The sequence below is a fragment of the Urocampus carinirostris genome, chromosome 8, assembly GCF_059441175.1.
Source record: "Urocampus carinirostris isolate Australia breed hairy pipefish chromosome 8, RoL_Ucar_1.0, whole genome shotgun sequence".
Classification (NCBI taxonomy): domain Eukaryota; kingdom Metazoa; phylum Chordata; class Actinopteri; order Syngnathiformes; family Syngnathidae; genus Urocampus; species Urocampus carinirostris.
In genome coordinates this window covers 4859010-4881578 of record NC_142356.1, presented here as the reverse complement: position 1 = coordinate 4881578, position 22569 = coordinate 4859010, and the positions used below count along the sequence as shown (strand labels likewise).

At 39.5% G+C, this 22569-nt stretch overlaps 1 protein-coding gene across 3 annotated transcripts in view; it reads right to left on the bottom strand.

The window, feature by feature from the left end:
• The window catches only part of ctnna2 (catenin (cadherin-associated protein), alpha 2), a 557688-nt gene that overhangs the window by 61395 nt on the left and 473724 nt on the right, over positions 1 to 22569 (bottom strand). For all 3 annotated transcript variants that reach the window (XM_088341403.1, XM_088341405.1, XM_088341404.1), the window contains exons 10-11: positions 20809 to 20965; positions 20531 to 20731 (exon numbers count right to left, since the gene is read on the bottom strand). In XM_088341403.1, coding sequence (XP_088197529.1) covers positions 20531 to 20731; positions 20809 to 20965 — 358 coding nt within the window. The remainder of the gene's footprint in view (positions 1 to 20530; positions 20732 to 20808; positions 20966 to 22569) is intronic.

Sequence of the window (22569 nt, the reverse complement as noted above, 5' to 3'; positions counted from 1 at the left end):
TAAAATGTTCCGGTTTGACCCCGCTTTCCTCAAATGTGATCTTTTATGGCCGCTCCATCATTGATTTAGGACCACACAGTAAACAGTGCTAAAACGTGCCAATTTCGTCTGTTCACTTTTAAAGCGTCATTGGGATTCTACTGTATTTTCTTCAATTTGCTTCCTGGTTGCGTTTTGCTTTTTATGGTGCGTTTGCTTCATAAAGCTGCCTGTAAGCAATAAAGCATTTTTTTTTTCAGTCTTAGCAATATCATTTTAAGAGACTCCGTGTGCACCGAGTGATACTCCGGACTACGTGATCGTGCTTGCAATTCTCTATTTTGATGTTTTTTCCAGCAGTGTGCATTGAGACCTTGTCTAATGAGACGTAGGAAATTGCCCAATTTTTCTGTTACAATTGCTTTGTGATAAGCTGAGTAACTGTAACATTCATCCTTATCAGTAGGTGGCAGTAAAAGTGGCTGTAATATTCATCCATATCAGTAGGTGGCAGTAAAAGTAACTATAATATTCATCCATATCAGTAAGTGGCAGTAGGAGTAACTGTAACTATCATCCATATCAGTAGGTGACAGTAAGAGTAACTGTAACTATCATCCATATCAGTAGGTGGCAGTAAGAGTAACTGTAACTATCATCCATATCAGTAGGTGTCAGTAAGAGTAACTGTAACATTCATCCATATCAGTAGGTGGCAGTAGGAGTAACTGTAATATTCATCCATAACAGTAAGTGGCAGCAAGAGTAACTGTAATATTAATCCATATCAGTAGGTGTCAGCAAGAGTAACTGTAATATTCATCCATATCAGTAGGTGGCAGTAAAAGTAACTATAATATTCATCCATATCAGTAAGTGGCAGTAAGAGTAACTGTAACTATCATCCATTTCAGTAAGTGGCAGCAAGAGTAACTGTAATATTCATCCATATCAGTAGGTGGCAGTAAAAGTAACTATAATATTCATCCATATCAGTAAGTGGCAGTGAGAGTAACTGTAACATTCATCCTTATCAGTAGGTGGCAGTAAGAGTAACTGTAATATTCATCCATAACAGTAAGTGGCAGCAAGAGTAACTGTAATATTCATCCATATCAGTAGGTGTCAGTAAGAGTAACTGTAACTATCATCCAAATCAGTAGGTGGCAGTAAGAGTAACTGTAACTATCATCCATATCAGTAGGTGGCAGAAAGAGTAACTGTAACATTCATCCTTATCAGTAGGTGGCAGTAAGAGTAACTGTAATATTCATCCATAACAGTAAGTGGCAGCAAGAGTAACTGTAATATTCATCCATATCAGTAGGTGTCAGTAAGAGTAACTGTAACTATCATCCAAATCAGTAGGTGGCAGTAAGAGTAACTGTAACTATCATCCATATCAGTAGGTGGCAGAAAGAGTAACTGTAACATTCATCCTTATCAGTAGGTGGCAGTAAGAGTAACTGTAATATTCATCCATAACAGTAAGTGGCAGCAAGAGTAACTGTAATATTCATCCATATCAGTAGGTGTCAGTAAGAGTAACTGTAACTATCATCCAAATCAGTAGGTGGCAGTAAGAGTAACTGTAACTATCATCCATATCAGTAGGTGGCAGTAAGAGTAACTGTAACATTCATCCATATAAGTAGGTGGCAGTAAGAGTAACTGTAATATTCATTCATATTACTCTTTTATTGTTTTCTGTCTTTTTTCCTCTTTATTCCTTCTTTATTTCTTCTTCTCTTCCTTCTTTCTGTATTCCGCTCTACTTTTGATCTTACTCGCTTCCTTTTTTCCTTTCTTCCTTCGTTCTTCCTTTTTTGCTTACTTTCTTTCTCTCATTCTTCTGTCTTTTCCCTCTCCCTTCCTTTCGGCCTGTCTATTTTCTCTCTTCCTCTCATCCTGGTTTTTTTCTCTCTTCCTTCAGTGCTGTCTTTCTTTCGTTCTCTCTTGCTTTTTTTCTCTCTTTCTTCCTCCCATCCTGCAGCCCTTTGAGACACCTTGTGATTCAGGGCTATACAAAGAAACATGACTTGACGGATATTATTTGATTTTTTTTTTTTAATTTTAGTTCAAATGTGATCATAAAATATATTTCCAATTTTAAGAGTTGTATTTTCTGGTAAAATACTGAAGCAACATGAAAAAAAAACTAAAGGACAATTTTGTTTATTTTGAAGAAAAAAAAACAGAATTTTATAAAAACAATATTTTTATTATTTTTAATTTTTTTGTCTCTTATTTTACTTAAACTTCAACTCGATTTTTCTTTCAATTTCCATTTTCATTTTTTTGTGTAATTTTTTTTTTCTTTTTCACTAATTTTACTTACCCCCCCAAAAAACAGAAAACTGATTAAACCCCCTAGATTACAGCGAAATAATAACTTGTGGTCACCAAAGACATTGCATATCCTGTAGTTTTGCTTTATGAATAATTATTTTCATAATTTAATTAAAACATATACATAATCCACAGGGTTGGGTAGGGTTACTTTAACTGGATTACTTTCAATTACTTTTGGATGACTCCAATACCAAATAATGCTAATAAAAGACAAAATAAACTAAATATGAATAAAATGACTCAATTTTGTGGAGGCTTGGGGAGTAACGGAACACATGGAACGGCAAAAATGATGTTGGCAAGCTGTTTGGATTTATTTTCATTTTGTTTCTGTCGCATTTGATGTTCGTTTTGCCGGAAATCAGAGATCAAAGCCAGGAGAGAAAGCTTACCACGTGTTGTGAGTCATCATTTTATTCATATTTAGTTTCTTTTGTCTTTTATTAGCATATTTGCTATTGGAGTAATCCAAAAGTAATTGAAAGTAATCCAGTTAAAGAAACCCTACCCAATCCTGCATTTTATGTTAGTTTTGCCGGAGATCAAAGAGATCAAAGCCAGGAGAAAAGCTTACCACGTGTTGTGAGTCATAATTGTATTCATATTTAGTTACTTTTGTCTTTTATTAGCATATTTGGTATTGGAGTAACCCATAAGTAATTGAAAGTAATCAAGTTAAAGTAACCCTACCCAACCCTGCATTTTATGTTCGTTTTGCTGGAGATCAAAGAGATCAAAACCAGGAGAGAAAGCTTACCACGTGTTGTGAGTCATCATTTTATTCATTTTTAGTTTCTTTGATCTTTCATTAGCATATTTGGTATTGGAGTAATCCAAAAGTAATTGAAAGTAATCCAGTTAAAGTAACCCTACCCAACCCTGCATTTTATGTTAGTTTTGCCGGAGATCAGAGAGATCAAAGCCAGGAGAGAAAGCTTACCACGTGTTGCGAGTCATTATTTTATTCATATTTAGTTTCTTTTGTCTTTTATTAGCATATTTGGTATTGGAGTAATCCAAAAGTCATTGAAAGTAATCAAGTTGAAGTAACCCTACCCAACCCTGCATTTTATGTTAGTTTTGCCGGAGATCAGAGAGATCAAAGCCAGGAGAGAAAGCTTACCACGTGTTGCGAGTCATTATTTTATTCATATTTAGTTTCTTTTGTCTTTTATTAGCATATTTGGTATTGGAGTCATCCAAAAGTCATTGAAAGTAATCCAGTTAAAGTAACCCTACCCAACCCTGATAATCCATTATCATTTTATTTCCCTTATTGTTTTATTCCATATCATAAGGTAAACAAATCTAGGGATGCTGTAACCTGGGGTGTATTCTGCTTGTTTTTTGATGTAAAAACAGTGTATCTTAGCCTAAAAATCATGAGAAACACTGAGCTATCAAACATTTTTGGTGCAGAATTGAGGATTAGGTTGGGGGAGAAAAAAAAAAGGTTGTGCTATTTAGAGCTTGTTAAACACCTCACAGGGACACGCCATCTCCACACTTGGGGTTCTTCATTGTTCTTGCATAACTTCCTCCTTTAAAGCGTGCCTAAGCCTGCAGGCTGAAAAAAATCCATTCCTACATGGTCACATTTAATTCCCTTCATCATTTCTCAAGCGGAATGAGTGAAATTGCTCCTTACCATCAGCAAACCTTGCTCATTAAAAGCTTGCAGAACATTTAAATATTTCTTTTGAAAACGCCTTGCCGGCCCATTCCCAAAAGCCTCTTTTACGCCGCCGCGGTAAATGGATTAAAGTAAATTAAAAAGGAAGAAAGTGAGGGATTGTGTTGTGCTTTTTTGTTTGTTTGTTGGAATGCAGTGGCTGGACAATAAAGTTAGGCGTCGGATAAGCGCACCTGAAGTACGGCTGGGTGCGGAGGAGTTGTGGGTGGATGCAGAACGGGGGGTATTTTAAAACTTCTGCTTGTGAGGATTGTCATGGCCTTAAAAGACTTCAATATTTTAATCGCCTTCCCATATTTTGAAATGGTCACATTTCTCACCATTTGTGTCCCATCTTCATATTTCTTGATAATTACAAACTTCCTTTCCATGGTTATCATGTTTCTGCATGTCTTAGGACCCACATAAATACGGGACAAAATATAAAGTATTGTATCAGGTGGTTAGCTCGCAGCCCCACGGTACAGAGGTTCAGGATTCAAGTCAAGCTACCGCAACCGCCCCGTGTGGAGTTTGCTTATTCTCCCTGTGCCTGCGTGGGTTTCCTCGGGCACTCCGGTTTCCTCCCACATTCTAAAAACATGCATGTCAGGTCAATTGGCTGTCTATCTGTGCCCTGCTACTGGCTGGCAACCAGTTCAGGGTGTCCCCTGTCCACTGTCCGGAGATAACTGGGATGGGATCCAGCACCCCCGCAGCCCTACTGCGGATAAGCGGGGCAGATAATGGATGGATGCATCAGCACAAAATTTTGATTCAAACAATAAGAGAGCTGTTGTGGGGCGTTATATAAAATACTGCTCTGCCATTGATGCCGATTAGGAAAGTTTCATTTCACTTTTCATGTACCGGTACACGTATATTTCATATGAGTAGTACCTACTATAGATTATCTTGTTAGTAATGTTTATTATGTACATACAATTTTAACGTTTAAACATGCGCCCATGGATGATGGATCTTTGCTGCAAGAGTGCTGTTCACTTTTTGGTAACCTGAAAGGCAAAAACAGCTGCTAGGCACTACCGAAACACGTTGTGCCGGCCCCCTGCCCGCAGCAATACACGTTTGGGGATAATGGAGCGTGGTTGCACGAGTGCATTTCACTTTTTGGTGAAAATAATAAGCGAAAAAGTCACTATGCCACGCAGAAAATGCCCTCTATCAGCTTCCCCATTTGAACCAGTATTGCGATCAGGGATAATGGATTGTGGCTGCACAAGTGCAGTTCAATTTTTGGTGGACAAAACAGCCAAAAAAGTAGCCGAGCACAACAAAAATGTGCCGACCCTGCCCCTGTTCACAGCAATATTGAATCAGGGATAATAAATCATGGCTGCACAAGTGCAGTTCACTTTTTGGTAGACAGAATGGCAAAAAGAGCTCCGAAGCTGGACAAAAATGCATGCTCCCAGCCTCCAATTGCAGCAATATGCAATCGGATAGAGTAGTTTGCGGCAGCAGGAGTGCAGTTCTTTTTTGGCTGGACACAATGGCAAAATGAGTTCACTTTTTGGTAACCTGAAATCATGGCTGCACAAGTGCAGTTCACTTTTTGTTAGACAGAATGGCAAAAAGAGCTGCCAAGCTGGACAAAAATGCATGTTCCCAGCCTCCAATTGGAGCAATATGCAATCGGAAATAATTGTTTGCGGCAGCAGGAGTGCAGTTCACTTTTAGGTGGACACAACGGCAAAATGAGTTCACTTTTTGGTAACCTGAAAAGCAAAAAAGATTAATATGCATTTGGAAATATTGGATTGCGCTAGCACAAGCGGTGCTCTCTGTATGGTGGGCAGAATGGCAAAGAGAGAAGCCAAGCTCGACTAAAATGCTCCCGATCAGTGATAATCAGTGATAATGGATCGAGGCCGCACAAGTACAATTCAATTTTTGGTAGACAAAACAGCCAAAAAAGTAGCCGAGCACGACAACAATGCACCTTGCTTGCCCCTGCTTGCATAAATATGTGATCAGGGATAATCAATCATGGTGGCACAAGTGCAATTCACTCTTTGGGGTACAGAACGGCAAAAGAGAGCCGCCAAAATCGACAAAAATACGCTTTGCTAGCCTCCGCTCACAGCGATATGCAATCGGTAATAATAGAACGCGGCAGCACGAGTGCAGTTCACTTCTTGGTGGACATGATAGCAAAATGAGCCGCCATGCCTGATAAAAATGTACTTTGGTGGCCTTCGCTCGCAGAAATATGCAATGGAGGATAATGGATTACAGAATATATTCCAACCCGCAAATTCATTGAGGCCGTGAGGGAAGGGACTATTGTTTTCTATTCTAGATAGCAAAAACGATATCTGAAGAGATTTAAAGATCCTAAAGGTCTTGCAGGGTGCCTTGAGGATAACAGCATCATTTTCTACAAACATGCATTCGGGTACATTATCTACGTTGCATTTTTTTTTCTTGAATCTTCCTTTTTTCCTTATTAAGCAAGGATGAAACGTCCTTCCTTCTGCCGCGATGACGCACAAGCGTGGGTTCCGGTGAGAATCTGTTATTACTCATCCAAAATCTGCACTAAATCCCATTTTACATGCGCCTGTGTAATAACCACCCCATGTCTGCAAAACCAGTAAGGATATCAGTTTTTTTAATCTACTCTCTCCAGGCACCGCGTTAATTATCTACTTTAAAATGGGACACACTCTTTTTGAAAGCGGGTTTGGATTAAAGTGTGTTATTCGGAGATTGCTTATGGTAAGAAAAACCTTGTCACGGTTGCCATGGCGCCCAATTGGCCCCGCCCGTGTTTGTTGACGGATTGGCTTCATCACTATTTAAATCCTGTCCTGTGAATCCCCGGTTGTCGGTCCGTCTGCAAATCTCCGTTTTTACACGGCAAGCCCTTTTTCGCCTGTTCTGTTTTTTGCTCCTGCTACGATCTGTTTTGATCTCGACCACGTCTGCTCTCCCGTCCCTAATAACGATCCGTTTTTGATCTCGACCACGTCAACTCTCCTCTCCTGGCTTTCGCCTTGTTTCCGATCCTGACCACGTTTTTGCTCTTCTATCCCGGCTACTGACCCGTTCGTTCCGTTCCCACTTCCGCGTTCAGAGCCACCTGCTTCCCGCGTACAGCAATCCCCGGATCATGGGTGCAAATCTTTCCCTTCTTCCCAATAACACTGAGAGAAATGCTACGCGAGTGGGTCCTGTTTCCGTTCCGGTCCTGACAAACCTTAATTCATTATAACAATCAATATCGATTTAAATAATAATCCAAAATACATGAAGTATCAGATAGACATGCACTGTTCAAAATACGTGCCATCATTATCTGCACCTCTTATCCTCAGTAGGGTCGCGGGGGTGCTGGAGCCCATCCCAGCAATCATCGGGCAGTGGGCAGGGGACACCCTGAACTGGTTGTTGATGGATATATATAATATATCCATCCATCAATCCATTAACTGCACCGCTTATCCTCAGTAGGGTCACGGGGGTGCTGGAGCCCATCCCAGCTGTCTTCGGGCAGTGGGCAGGGGACACCCTGAACCGGTTAACAGCCAATCGCAGGGCACACAGAGACAGACAACTCACTCGCTCATTCACACCTAGGGACAATTTGGACTGTCCATTTAACCTGACATGCATGTTTTTGGATTGTGGGAGAAAACAAGAGTGCCCAGCGGAAACCCACACAGGCATGGGGAGAACATGCAAACTCCACACCACCATGCCGCTTTAATTTTATTTATTTTAAATAGGCCTCAGCTTGAAAATGTTTGGAGACCCCTGATCTACTGGGCAATAGAAATAAATATGACTTGACTTAATTTAAATAAACACTAGTTATTTCACTCTATATGAAACCATTCATCCATCCATACTGTACCTCCTTTTCTGTATTTTAAAGGACAGCGCGTTACCTATTAGGCAGGGTTGGGTAGGGTTACTTTAACTGGATTACTTTTTATTTCTTTTGGATGACTCCAATACCAATAATGCTAATAAAAGACAAATAAACTAAATATGAATAAAATGATGACTCACAACACGTGGTACGCTTTCTCTCCTGGCTTTGATCTCTTTGATCTCCGGCAAAACTAACATAAAATGCAGGGTTGGGTAGGGTTACTTTAACTGGATTACTTTTAATTACTTTTGGATGACTCCAATACCAATAATGCTAATAAAAGACAAATAAACTAAATATGAATAAAATGATGACTCACAACACGTGGTACGCTTTCTCTCCTGGCTTTGATCTCTTTGATCTCTGGCAAAACTAACATAAAATGCAGGGTTGGGTAGGGTTACTTTAACTGGATTACTTTCAAATACTTTTGGATTACTCCAATACCAAATATGCTAATTAAAGACAAAAGAAACAAAATATGAAAAAAAATGATGACTCACAACACGTGGTAAGCTTTCTCTCCTGGCTTTGATCTCTTTGATCTCCGGCAAAACTAACATAAAATGCAGGGTTGGGTACGGTTACTTTAACTGGATTACTTTCAATTACTTTTGGATTACTCCAATACCAAATATGCTAATAAAAGACAAAAGAAAGTAAATATGAATAAAATGATGACTCACAACACGTGGTAAGCTTTCTCTCCTGGCTTTGATCTTTTTGATCTCCGCCAAAACTAACATAAAATGCAGGGTTGGGTAGGGTCACTTTAACTGGATTACTTTCAATTACTTTTGGATTACTTCAATAACAAATATGCTAATAAAAGAAAAAAGAAAGTAAATATGAATAAAATGATGACTCCCAACACGCGGTAAGCTTTCTATCCTCGCTTTGATCTCTTTGATCTCCGGCAAAACTAACATAAAATGCAGGGTTGGGTAGGGTTACTTTGACTGGATTACTTTCAATTACTTTTGGATTACTCCAATACCAAATATGCTAATAAAAGACAAAATAAACTAAATATGAATAAAATGATGACTCACAACATGTGGTAAGCTTTGTCTCCTGGCTTTGATCGCTTTGATATCTGGCAAAACTAACATAAAATGCAGGTTTGGGTAGGGTTAATTTAACTGGATTACTTTCAATTACTTTTGGATTACTCCAATACCAAATATGCTAATAAAAGACAAAATAAACAAAATATGAAAAAAACTATGACTCACAACACGTGGTAAGCTTTCTCTCCTGGCTTTGATCTCTTTGATCTCCGGCAAAACGAACATAAAATGCAGGGTTGGGTAGGGTTACTTTAACTTGATTACTTTCAAATACTTTTGGATTACTCCAATACCAAATATGCTAATTAAAGACAAAATAAACAAAATATGAAACAAATGATGACTCACAACACGTGGTAAGCTTTCTCTCCTGGCTTTGATTTCTTTGATCTCCGGCAAAACGAACATCAAATGCGACAGAAACAAAATGAAAATAAATCCAAACAGCTTTTACTGTTCCATGTATTCCGTTACTCCCCAAGCCTGCACAAAATGTAGTCATTGGATTCATATTTCGTTTCTTTTGTCTTTTATTAGCCTATTTCGTATCGGAGTAATCCAAAAGTAATTGAAAGTAATCCAGTTCAAGTAACCCTACCCAACCCTGCTAATAGGTTACACTGTCCCTTTAAAAAACAGAAAATGAGGTACAGTAATGGGCAGAAATGTGTCTGGTAAGGAGGAGTCCGAGTTTGCCCATAAGCACTTTCCCATTAAGCTATCGATTCCTCCTCCTCTCAAGGACACGATTCAATCCGGGGCCGATGTGTAGATTGTCCGTCAAGAGTTGTGTGCCGCCTCGCCGTTCCGGCCATTAATCGGAAATCGCTCGATATAGGAGGACGGGGGGGGGGGCGAATCGAGGCGGGGTCAGAGTTCGGACAGCTTTGATAAGTGGGTTGCCGTTGACGTGGCCTTTGTTACCGAGACGGACGAGCCGTCCTGGACGTAAACAAACACCGAGGCGGACGTGTCAAATTCGACAATCCGGGACTAGTGGGTATGATGAAACCTAGGAGTTAAGTTTTGGTGGGATATGAGATGGTTCTGTTACTTGTTCCTCCCCCTTTTCATGATTTATTGCATGATATCTCATTAAAATATGTATACCTATACATGTTTGGATTGTTTTATTAAAGACATTGTTTTCATCTGTTTGATTTTGGTTGGTTCCGTTAGTTATTCCTCTCCCTTCTGTCATTGATTGCATGATATCATCATTAAAATTTGTAGACCTATGAATGTTTGGAATGTATTTATTGAAAACATTGTTTTCATCTGTGGGATTTTGTTTGTTTCGTTACTTATTCCTCCCTCCCTTCTATCATTGATTGCATGATATCCTCATTAAAATATCTAAACTTATACATGTTTTTATTGACATTGTTTTCATCTGTGAGATTTTGGTTGGTTCTGTTACTTATTCCTCTCCCTTCTGTCATTGATTGCATGATATACTCATTATAATATGTAAACCTATACATGTTTGGATTGTTTTATGAAAGATATTGTTTTCATCTGTTTGATTTTGGTTGGTTCCGTTACTTATTCCTTCCTCCCCTTTGTCATTGATTGCATGATATCCTCATTAAAATATGTAAACCTATAAATGTTTGGAATGTTTTTATTGAAGACATTGTTTTCATCAGTGGTATTTTGGTTTGTTCCGTTACTTATTCCTCACTCCTTCTGTCATTGATTGCATGATATCCTCATTAAAATGTCTAAACTTATACATGTTTTTATTGACATTGTTTTCATCTGTGAGATTTTGGTTGGTTCTGTTACTTATTCCTCCTTCCTTCTGTCATTGATTGCATGATATACTCATTATAATATGTAAACTTATAAATGTTTGGGTGGTTTTATTGAATATATTGTTTTCATCCGTGGTATTTTGGTGTGTTCTGTTACTTATTCCTCCCTCCTTCTCTCATTGATTGCATGATATCTTCATTAAAATATGTAAACCTATAAATGTTTGGAATGTTTTTATTGAAGACATTGTTTTCATCAGTGGTATTTTGGTTTGTTCCGTTACTTATTCCTCACTCCTTCTGTCATTGATTGCATGATATCCTCATTAAAATGTCTAAACTTATACATGTTTTTATTGACATTGTTTTCATCTGTGAGATTTTGGTTGGTTCTGTTACTTATTCCTCTCCCTTCTGTCATTGATTGCATGATATACTCATTATAATATGTATACCTATACATGTTTGGATTGTTTTATGAAAGATATTGTTTTCATCTGTTTGATTTTGGTTGGTTCCGTTTGTTATTCCTCTCCCTTCTGTCATTGATTGCATGATATCCTCAGTAAAACATGTAAACCTAGACATGTTTAGATGGTTTTATTGAAGACATAGTTTTCATCTGTGAGATTTTGTTATGTTCCGTTACTTATTCCTCCCAGCTTCTTTCATTGTCTGCATGATATCCTCATCAAAATATGTAAACACTTACATGTTTGGATGGTTTTATTGAATACATTGTTTTCATCTGTGTGATATTGGATGGTTCTGTTACTTATTCCTACCTCCTTCTGTCATTGATTGGATGATATCCTCATTAAAACAAGTAAACTTATACATGTTTGGATGGTTTTATTGAATACTTTGTTTTCATCTGTTTGATTTTGGTTGGTTCCGTTACTTATTCCTCTCCCTTCTGTTATTGATTGCATGATATCCTCATTAAAATATGTAAACTTATACATGTTTTTATTGACATTGTTTTCATCTGTGAGATTTTGTTATGTTCCGTTACTTATTCCTCCCTCCTTCTGTCATTGATTGCATGATATCCTCATTAAAATATGTAAACCTACACATGTTTGGATGGTTTTATTGAATACATTGTTTTCATCCGCGGGATTTTGTTTTTTTTATTACTTATTCCTCCCTCCTTCTGTCATTGATTGCATGATATCATCATTAAAATTTGTAAACCTATACATGTTTGGATGGTTTTATTGAATACATTGTTTTCATCAGTGGCATTTTAGTTTGTTCCATGACTTTTTTCTCCCTCTTTCTGTCATTGATTGCATGATATTACTCATTAAAATATGTAAACCTATAAATGTTTGGAATGTTTTAATTGAAGACATTGTTTCCATCGGTGGTATTTTGGTTTGTTCCGTTACTTATTCCTCTCCCTTCTGTCATTGATTGCATGATATCCTCATTAAAATATGTAAACCTATACATGTTTGCATGGTTTTATTGAATACTCTGTTTTCATCAGTGGAATTTTGGTTTGTTCCATTACTTATTCCTCCCCCCTTCTGTCATTGATTGCGCGGTATACTCATTAAAATATGTAAACCTATACATGTTTGGATGGTTTTATTGAAAATTTTCTTTTCATCTTTGTGATTTCGGTTTGTTTGGTTAGTTATTCCTCCCCCTTGTGTCAATGTTTGGACAGCATCTTCATTAAATATGTAAACTTACACGAATTTGAATTGGATTCCTTGAAGACATTGTTTTTATCTCAGTGATTTCGGTTTGTTCGGTTAGTTATTCCTCCCCGTTTTGTCAATGTTTGCTCCCTACCCCGATTGAATATGAAAACATGAATGTTGAGGTGGTTTTAGTATAAAGCAGACACTCTTTTAAATGTGTGTGATTTCGGACAGTTCCGTTACTTATTCCTCTCGTTTCCCTCACTGTTTGAGGGATAATCTCATTAAAACAAATCGAGGTAAGATCCTGCACTGAAGTCATCTCTCTAATGTAAAACTAGCAAAAAATGTCCTGGACAGGCCAGACTCTTGCAACAGTCACCGGCCAAATCCATTTTCTGTTCTAAAATGGGGATTACAGAGTACAATTGCAGTATAGTCGTTTTTTTAGTCTTTTATAGTCTTGAGCTGGTACAGTGGAGTGAGCAAGTGGATGCATAGGCAAAGGCGGGGTTGGGTGGGGTTACTTTAACTGGATTACTTTCAATGACTTTTGGATTACTCCAATACCAAATATGCTAATAAAAGACAAAATAAACTAAATGCGAATAAAATGATGACTCACAACACGTGGTAAGCTTTCTCTCCTAGCTTTGATCTCTTTGATCTCCGGCAAACCCAACATCAAATGCAGGGTGGGGTAGGGGTTACTTTAACTGGATTACTTTCAATGACTTTTGGATTACTCCAAAACCAAATATGCTAATAAAAGACAAAATAAACTAAATATGAATAAGATTATGACTCACAACACGTGGTAAGCTTTCTCTCCTGGCTTTGATCTCTTTGATCTCCGGCAAAACTAACATACAGCTTGCCAACATAATTTTTGCCGTTCCATGTATTCCGTTACTCCCCAAGCCTGCACAAAATGTAGTCATTTTATTCATATTTAGTTTATTTTGTTTTTTATTAGCATATTTGGTATTGGAGTAATCCAAAATGAATTGAAAGTAATCAAGTTAAATTCAATATTTTAAACATTAAGTAAAAACTGACTGTAATTTCCTTTTCCATCTTACTTGCGAGAAGACTCACCCCCCTTAAATAGATGCATGTATCCCTTGCAACACACAACGGGTGGATTAAGGCAAGGTTGCAAAATCCGAAGCCTGAGAAAATCCGATTATCTCTTAAAGGTTCCCCGCAGGTCTTCCACAAGACCTGGGAACTCTTTATTACACATAGACACCCTGCAGTTACTTATAGATGATCACTGGCTCTCTTAATTCAATATTTATGTATAACGCAGTTCATGGATTCCTTGAAAACCTGGGTTGTTGGTGCACCACTCCCTGTGGTGTGTCTTGGGCAAGTACAGCCTGGCGATGCTCAACTCCAGTTTTTGGGTAGGGCTTTGCTCTACCACCCTAAACAGATACTACTGGTTTCCGTAAATAACAGCAAGGAGATAAATCTCCTGATCTGACTTAGATACAGCACCATTAACAACGGGTCACCATTGTTGTTAGTGTAAAGGGTCCTCTTGGTCTTAAAAGATGAGCTAGATATCCTAAATCAGTGTAAGCCAGGACCCAGAAGTGGGTCATTGTAAAATAGGCTTAAATGTATTTGCTCAAAGGTGTGTAATTCTAAATCAGTTAAATGGCCCTTTTTGGCTTCTCCTAGTTTTCCTGTCTTAGGGGAATCGCACACTGCCTGCACATTCTCAGCGCACAAGAAAATCTAAATTGCTCACTACCCAGAGCTTTTCCACGCACAAGAAAATCTAGCCAGCTCACAAAAATCAGGGTTCGAAATTGCTAATTAAGAAGTGAATTAAGTCAAAGTTACATTGCATGAAGGTAAAAACACACAGGTTCCCCTGACGTTGTGTTCTAAATGCGGTATTTGGAAGTCAAGTTTAAAGTAGAACGAAGTTGAGAAAAGTCAGTAGAGGTTGTCGAGAACCGGCTTCTTCGGCTCGGCTCACTAAAAGGAACCGGCTCTTTCCGGTCCTAAACGGCTCTTCAGGTTGTTTTTTGCTTCTTTTATCCCTATATGGCCAAATATTATGTAAAATTTTGCACAAAATGACTTAAAGGAAGGGGGATTACAACAAAAAAATGAAATGAAAAAGTAGTGAAAAGCTGAGAAAAAAAGAAACAAAAGGAAGAGAAAAAAGAAGAAACAAATCAGAAAAAGCCAGAAAAAAAGAAAAGAAAGGAAACAAAGGAAAAAAGTAAATGGAGAACAAAAAGAAAAAAGTAACAGCTCGGAAAAAATAAACACAATGATATTTTTTAAAGGAATTAAAAAAAAAGAAAAAAACAGGGAACAAGAAGAAAAAATGTGTGTTGCATTCAAATAATTTCCAATGACATCAAGTCAATCATGTTGCCAACATTGTACTTCCACTAAAAAATGTGATTAAATACACTCGCGTATCGTACTACTAATGACTTAGTTGCCACACTTGGGATTGCCGTTGCTCACTGTTGTTTCAAGCATTGCTCACCGACTGTGTGAACGCTCAGACCCGTAAGGAAAATTACAGGGAACATTGGTCAGGAGGCCGGAGTCAAAACCCAGACTGATATTTGGCCCGTGTGCCGTACTTTGTCCACCCCCGTACCAGATGACAGAGTCGATGTTTGGCTCATGCACAACGGGGGAGGAAAGAAGGCGGGGCGGGGGGAGGACACCCCCATCAATGAATAGCACAAAAATCTCCAAACACTTAGCGAAATCATCGGTGACAGCTATGGATTTTCCCAGAGAGCGGAGTTAATTGGACTCGGTACCCTCCGAAAGCGTGCCGTCCCGCACCCTCCGGCTACATTGAATCGTCTTTCCCCCGGCTATGGATTTCCCCTTGACTGCGATCAAATCCTCGGACTCGGGGTCTTTGAGGGAACGGGGAAGCGAAAGTTCAGGACGATCGATGAACGCTCGGCGGTCCTGATCGTTTTTGCATGGCGGACCGGGGAAAACACCGCAGTTAGAAGTAGTAAACTTTTTTTTTTTTTTTTTTTCACAGAATAAAGGGCGTACTGGGACAATTATGTTCCCTGACGTGGCAACCCAATTAAACCTTGGAATTAAACATTTATACCAGGTAAAGCATTTGGTTGGTTTAATCAATGAGAAACCTATTCACCTGAAAATTGAATTTTGCAGAAAATAGAGATACATTGAGTCCAGGCTGATTCTTTTTCAGTTACCTTAAAATCACTAAATGTCTCCGTGTTGGACTGTATATGTATTATTTTCGACAAAAACAAGTGTTTAAAAGCACAAGGAAGAATACAAACTATGGAGACTTAGTGACCAAAAAGTGCCATTTTTTTTACGAAGTTTTTGGGTACCGCTGCAAGATTAAATATGAACTCAGCTCCCATTATGTGAGGCTCGTGTTACAGTGACGCACAAAAAAACGTTTATTCGAGGAGTCAACTCCTTGCCCTGAAGAATTCTCGTGCCGGCGTGATGAGAGGGGCCCTAACAAGGCTGCAGAGCCTGAGCTGAGGCTAAGGGGCTAGCGGCGTTATAAGCCTTCGGTACCGTCCGTAACCATGGGAAATGAACTCTCTACCAAATAAGCCGACGAACTGGCTGTGCTGGTGAAAAACATCAAAGCGTACAAGGAGTGCAGTTTGCTGTGTTTTACGGAAACGTAGCTCACGCCTAGCATCCCGGACGCTAACATGGAGCTACCCGACTCCAGCGCCGTTAGGGCAGACAGAGACGAAAAAGCCTGTGGGAAGCGGAGAGGAGGTGGACTCGCTATCTACGTGAACACGAGGTGGTGTAACCCTGGGCACAAAGATTTCCATCTGTTGCGGGGACGTCGAACTTTTGGCCTAGCGTGTGACGTCATCCACTCCGCTGTTGTTAAACTACAACACAGCACCCCGAGGCCATCCTGTTAAAAATCAACATTTTCTCTTCGTGTATTTGTCTGTCTCTCTGTCTGTCTTTCTCTTTGTCTATCTATCTATCCAGCTATTTATCGTTCTCTTTGTCTATCTATTTATCCGTCTGTCTATCTATCTATATTTCTATCCATCTTTCTCTTTATCTGTCTGTCCGTCCGTCCGTCCGTCTGTCAGTCTATCTATCCGTCTATCTATCTATCTTTCTCTTTATCTATCTATCTATCTATCTATCTATCTATCTATCTATCTAGACATCTATCTATCTATCTATCTAGACATCTATCTATCTATCTATCTATCTATCTATCTATCTATCTATCTATCTATCTAGACATCTATCTAGACATCTATCTATCTATCTATCTATCTATCTATCTATCTATCTATCTATCTATCTATCTATCTATCTATCTATCTATCTATCTATCTATCCGTCTATCTTTCTCTTTGTCTATCTATCTGTCTGTCTGTCTGTTTATCTCTTTGTCTATCTTTCTCTTTGTCTCTCTCTTTCTCGCTTTCTCTTTCTCTCTCTCTCTCTCTCTCCTTCTGTCTATCTATCTATCTCTGTGTCTATCTTTGTCTCTCTCTTTCTCTCTCTGTCTATCTATCTATCTATCTATCTATCTATCTATCTATCTATCTATCTATCTATCTATCTATCTATCTATCTATCTATCTATCTATCTATCTATCTATCTATCTATCTATCTATCTATCTATCTATCTATCTATCTATCTATCTATCTAGACATCTATCTAGACATCTATCTAGACATCTATCTATCTAAAACCCAAACCAAACACAGAACAAAATCACCTTGATGCGTATCTTAGCCTTTCCAGGGGCAAATCATGGAACAGCAGCATTATTTTATCGCCCTAAAGCGAGACCAATTAACCTTACTGTACTTGATCAATTAAACCCCGCAATCAAAAGAAGAGAATCCCATAATAATAGTAAAGAACGCGTCGGTGTTTGCAGCAGGAGCTCGATGATGTCGGGTATGGCTGCCAGATGAGCCCGAGACCGATGAGTGCGCTGGCACGTGACTCCATCGGTTTTGTTTGCAATCTATCAGCGAGGGGAGATGATTGAGTTAGCAATTATCGTGACGCGAACGGGGATAGCAAAAGATATAGCCACTAGCTAAACGGGTGATAATGATTGGATGAGCAACATGTGGGAGGTTTATCAAGAATTCCGAGACACGGAGGGGCCACTGATTAAAAGCGGGAACGCTCTGAATTCAACAGACTGGTAATTACCGCATCGTTTTTTTTCTCGGGGTGCACAATAATTGTTTTCTTTTTTTTATACGGATACCGATAACTAAAAATCCTGCTCCTGAAGACCCGACTTTCTGTGTGTGTTTTTATTTGTTTACTATTTAAACGTCTGTATACAAATTTGGTGCCCTTACAAAATACAAAATAATCTTACACCATATTTTTTTCAAACGCGTTTATGTATGTCGTTTAACATGTTATATTGTACATGCGTTTTGTTATATCATCCATCCATCCATTCATCCATTATCTGTACCGCTTATCCTCAGTAGGGTCACGGGGGAGCCCATCCCAGCCATCTCTGGGCAGTGGGCAGGGGACACCCTGAACTGCTTGCCAGCCAGTCGCAGGGCACACAGGGACAGACAATTTAGACCGGGCAATTAACCTAAAATGCATGTTTTTGGAATATGGGAGGGACCGGAGTGCCCGGAGGAAACCCACGCAAGCACAGGGAGAACATGCAAACTCCACACAGGAAGGTTTAATCTCATGAACTCTGAACCGTGCCACACACGCGCTAACCTTTGCGCCGCCGTGCTGCCCCCGTCGCATTCAAATAATTTCCAATTATATCAAGTCAATCATCGCAGGGGTGCTGGAGCCCATCCCAGCAATCATCGGGAAGTGGGCAGGGGACACCCTGAACTGCTTGCCAGCCAGTCGCAGGGCACACAGGGACGGACAATTCGCTCGCTCATTTACACCTAGGGACAATTTGGACCGGTCAATTATGCATATTTTTGGAATGTGGGAGGAAACCGGAGTGCCCGGAGGAAACCCATGCAAGCACGGGGAGAACCTGCAAACTCCGCACAGGAAGTTTGGTAGCTGGATTTAAACCCATGACCTCAGAACTGTGCTGCACACGCGCTAACCACTGCGCCGCCGTGCTCCCCTCATATATATCGTTAATTGACATTTTGTTTTGAGATACTGAGTTGCTCGACATGAATGAAGTTTATTATAAAAAACGTTCAAAAATGAAGTCGCTTGGACGTTCACTGTAGAAGGAAAAAAATACATGCAAATAGAATTAAGTAGAATTTTCTTATTCAAATTATGAATTCATTTTCTGCATTAAATTATTGTTGGTAACACACTGAGTAAAGGGATAACCACAAACCTGTCTTTTTTCCTTTTCCCCTTTTATACTTCCTTCTTTTCATAACTTCTTTATACAACATCATCATTCGTAATATGATGCATCAAAGCAAGTGAGCCGTTGGAGAGCCGGTTCTCTCGAATGAGTTGAGCCGAAAAAGCCGCTTCTCTAAAAAGAGACGGACTTCCTTTCGCTACACAAATACCACGGAATGATGCATGATGGGAAATCCCCAGGCGGCAGACGCATACGCACAGTAGCATCAAACCGCTCGCTTCGTTTGCAACGAAAAAAAACGATACTGAGATAGAGGCCACCGCGGCGAACTCGTTTGACTTATTTGATTTGCCGTTTCGTGATAACCTGTGTTTACCGGATGGTACCCATCATTGAAGAATTTACATTTTTCTGTACAGATTTTCTTGTACGTCGTACACGTCTTAAAATGCATAATGAACGTACTTTGTACGGCAAAAACGTACAGGTTGACAGGTATGTGTTGATGATGTACGATCACATAACACCGATTTTGGCTAACCTGCATTGGCTCCCAGTTAGCCAAAGATGTGACTTCAAAGTTCTCTTAGTATTGTACAAAATCATACATGGACTTGCTCCCTCTTATCTTTCAGATCTGATCTGCCACTATGTCCCGGGCCGAAGCCTACGATCTGAGAGTGCTGGTCTTCTGATGATCCCGAGAGCAAAGAAGTCTTCTGCTGGTTCGAGAGCGTTCTCCATCCGGGCACCGGTGCTGTGGAATGCTCTTCCCCCTGAGATTCGATCTGCAACCTCAGTGGAAATGTTTAAATCTAAACTTAAAACTCACTTCTACTCCATTGCATACGAATAACCTACTCCTCTTGTCGGTTGAAAATAGTTTGTGTAATATAGTGTAACAATCTGTGAAGCCCTTTGAGACTCTTCGTGATTTAGGGCTATACAAATAAAAATGACTTGACTTGACTTGACTTGACATGTTAAAATGTCACTTTCAGACATTAGGCAAGTGTTTATACTATACTTAAAGTCACGCATTCTGTATGTCGCTGTGTCTTGGATGTACACACACACGCACATATATATATATATATATATATATATATATATATATATATATATATATATATATATATATATATTGAGATATATATATATATATATATATATATAGATCTATGGGTCCCCAAAATTTTGTGTTATCGAGGTTGAAATTGTAAATCGGTGAGAAATATATAATAAAAATCTATATATTCATTCAGTTTTAATCATCAAATTATTAATTCATTTTCTGCATCAAATTTTTGTTGGTAATATACCGATTAAAGGGATGACCACCAACCTGTCTTTTTTTCATTTTCTCCTCTTATACTTCCTTTTTTTCGTAACTTCTTTATACAACATCATCATTCGTAATATAATGCATCAAAGCAAGTGAGCCGTTGGAGAGCCGGCTCTCTTGAATGAGTTGAGCCGAAAAAGCCGGTTCTCTAAAAAGCGATGGACTTTTCACACAACTCAAGATAGGCATGCAGACGAACACTCGAACCGCGAGACCAAAACAACATCTGCCGGATCTCCCTGACGAAAAGTTTGTAGTGCGGTAAATCTTTGTTTAAAAAAAATGTAATCAGGTGTCAAAAAAGTTGATTTGAAACTATGCGTCCCCAGCAAAAATGATGCGTCTAGGACGCAGGGACGCGGGCAAACCAGAACACTGCTATACAAATAAATGTGACTTGACTTCTTAACTCGTGTCTACACGCACTACAATGGAGACCCCAGCACTAAATCCACATCAATGTACTCACCAGTATCCGAAAGAAGCTTGATGGACTCCAGCACACGTTCGGTGTAGACTCCAGGTTCGTAGTTCTCCATTTCAGCATTTATAATATGCACGACCCGGGCTGCTCGTCCTCGGATGGCACCGGCGGTCCGGTCCAAAGTGTCCACGTCTCCCTCCTGAAGAGCGATGACGCATTTGTTTACGTCCTCCAGGATGTGGTTCTCTATTCACAGGAGAATTAAAAAAAACACAGGTTATCACAGGATATTATTTTTGTGACTTGGCGACGGCGGTTCTTACCTGACACGGACAGGAAGTCGTCCACAGAGGTGATGTCGTCCACCGCTTCGGTCAAAATGCGCACTTGCTTTTCCCACTGGTCCTTGAAAACGTCCATGTTGTCCTGAGCTACTTTACTTTGAGGTCTGGCGGCCAAAGTGAGGGCGGCGTTGATGACCTGTCGAAATAGAATGTCTGCTACATCCGTTTGGCTAGCAAAATTTCAACCGAGGTATTGCAGATTTTTGCCACACCTCCGGTTTGTGTTTATCCACTGTGTCATTTAAGACAGTAATTTGAATAATGATCAGGCCAATAGTTATCAAACAGACAAATAAGTCATAATAGTTGCTGGCCTGATATAAAAAAAAGAGAATATGGCCGAGATGAGTCACTGGTCTCAGGACTGCAAACACTGTCAAAGCTACCGTTTCTTTCTAAAATACTTGAAAAAGTTATGGCACAGCAGCTGAATGATTTAATATCCGAGAACAATCTTTTTGAATCAATGCAAACAAAATTCATGGCTAACCACTCTACTGAGACAGCCCTGATTAAGGTAACCAATGATCTTCTACTGGCAATGGACTCCGGCGCTTCATCACTCTTGCTGCTGCTGGACCTTAGTGGTGCCTTTGACACTGTGGACCATAATATCTTACTAGAACGGTTTGAAAAATGAATTGGTCATTCAGGAACCGTCCTCTTACGGTTCAGATCCTACCTTAAATATGTTAAATATGGTGAAATGGCATCTGAGCCCTTTAGTGTTACCCGTGGTGTTCCGCAGGGGTCAGTACTTGGCCCCCTTCTTTTCAGCATTGACATGCTTCCATGAGGTGATATTATTCGCAAGTATAATATCAGTTTTCATTGCTATGCAGATGACACTCAACTATATCTCCTGATGGAGGAATCTGCCACACTAAACTGTGGAAATTTGAGGCCTGCCTCAGTGAGATAAAATAATGGATGTCACTCAACTTCTTGCGCCTTAAATAGCTGGTCGTGTATCCTCTCTTTAAAATGTGCGAGAGCCGCCAGAGAGCTTTGTCAAAGTCGACCGAATGTCTCAAAATGTGTGCGGGTTTTTGTGATTGGTCAGGCTTCTGAACTTTAGTGAATAGTATGAAGTAGCACAACTTGGTCGTGCCTCCTCACCTTTCTACGATTGTGTACTCTTTACTCTCTGCTGTAACAGTCTACAAATAGTGCGCGAGGCAAATAGCTCGTCATAACACGTTACATGGCCCAGGCTGTGTTTGGTCCTCTTTTAATCTTTAGTGAGTAGTATGATTCAGTTCCACTTGGCAGTGTTCCCTCTCTACCTCCTCCAAATGTTCGCGAGGCACAGGAGAGCTTTTCTATAGTCAATCACATAGCTCAGGATGAGTAAAGGCCTGTGGGATTTTTTAGGCTTCTGAACTTTAGTGAGTATTCTGGAGTAGCACAACTTGGTCATGTATCCTCTCTACCTCTCGATAATTTACAAACGGCACTTGATACATTGGCTATAATCAGGCAAATGACCCATGATGCATACAGGCTGTTTTGATTGTATGGGCTTCTCAACTTTAGTGAATACTATGGAATAGGACAACTTGGTCATGTCTCCTCTCTACCTCTCGATAATTTACAAACGGCACTTGATACATTGGCTATAATCAGTCAAATGACCCAGGATGCGTACAGGCTGTTTTGATTATATGGGCTTCTCAACTTTAGTGAATACTATGGAAAAGGACAACTTGGTCATGTCTCCTCTCTACCTCTCGATAATTT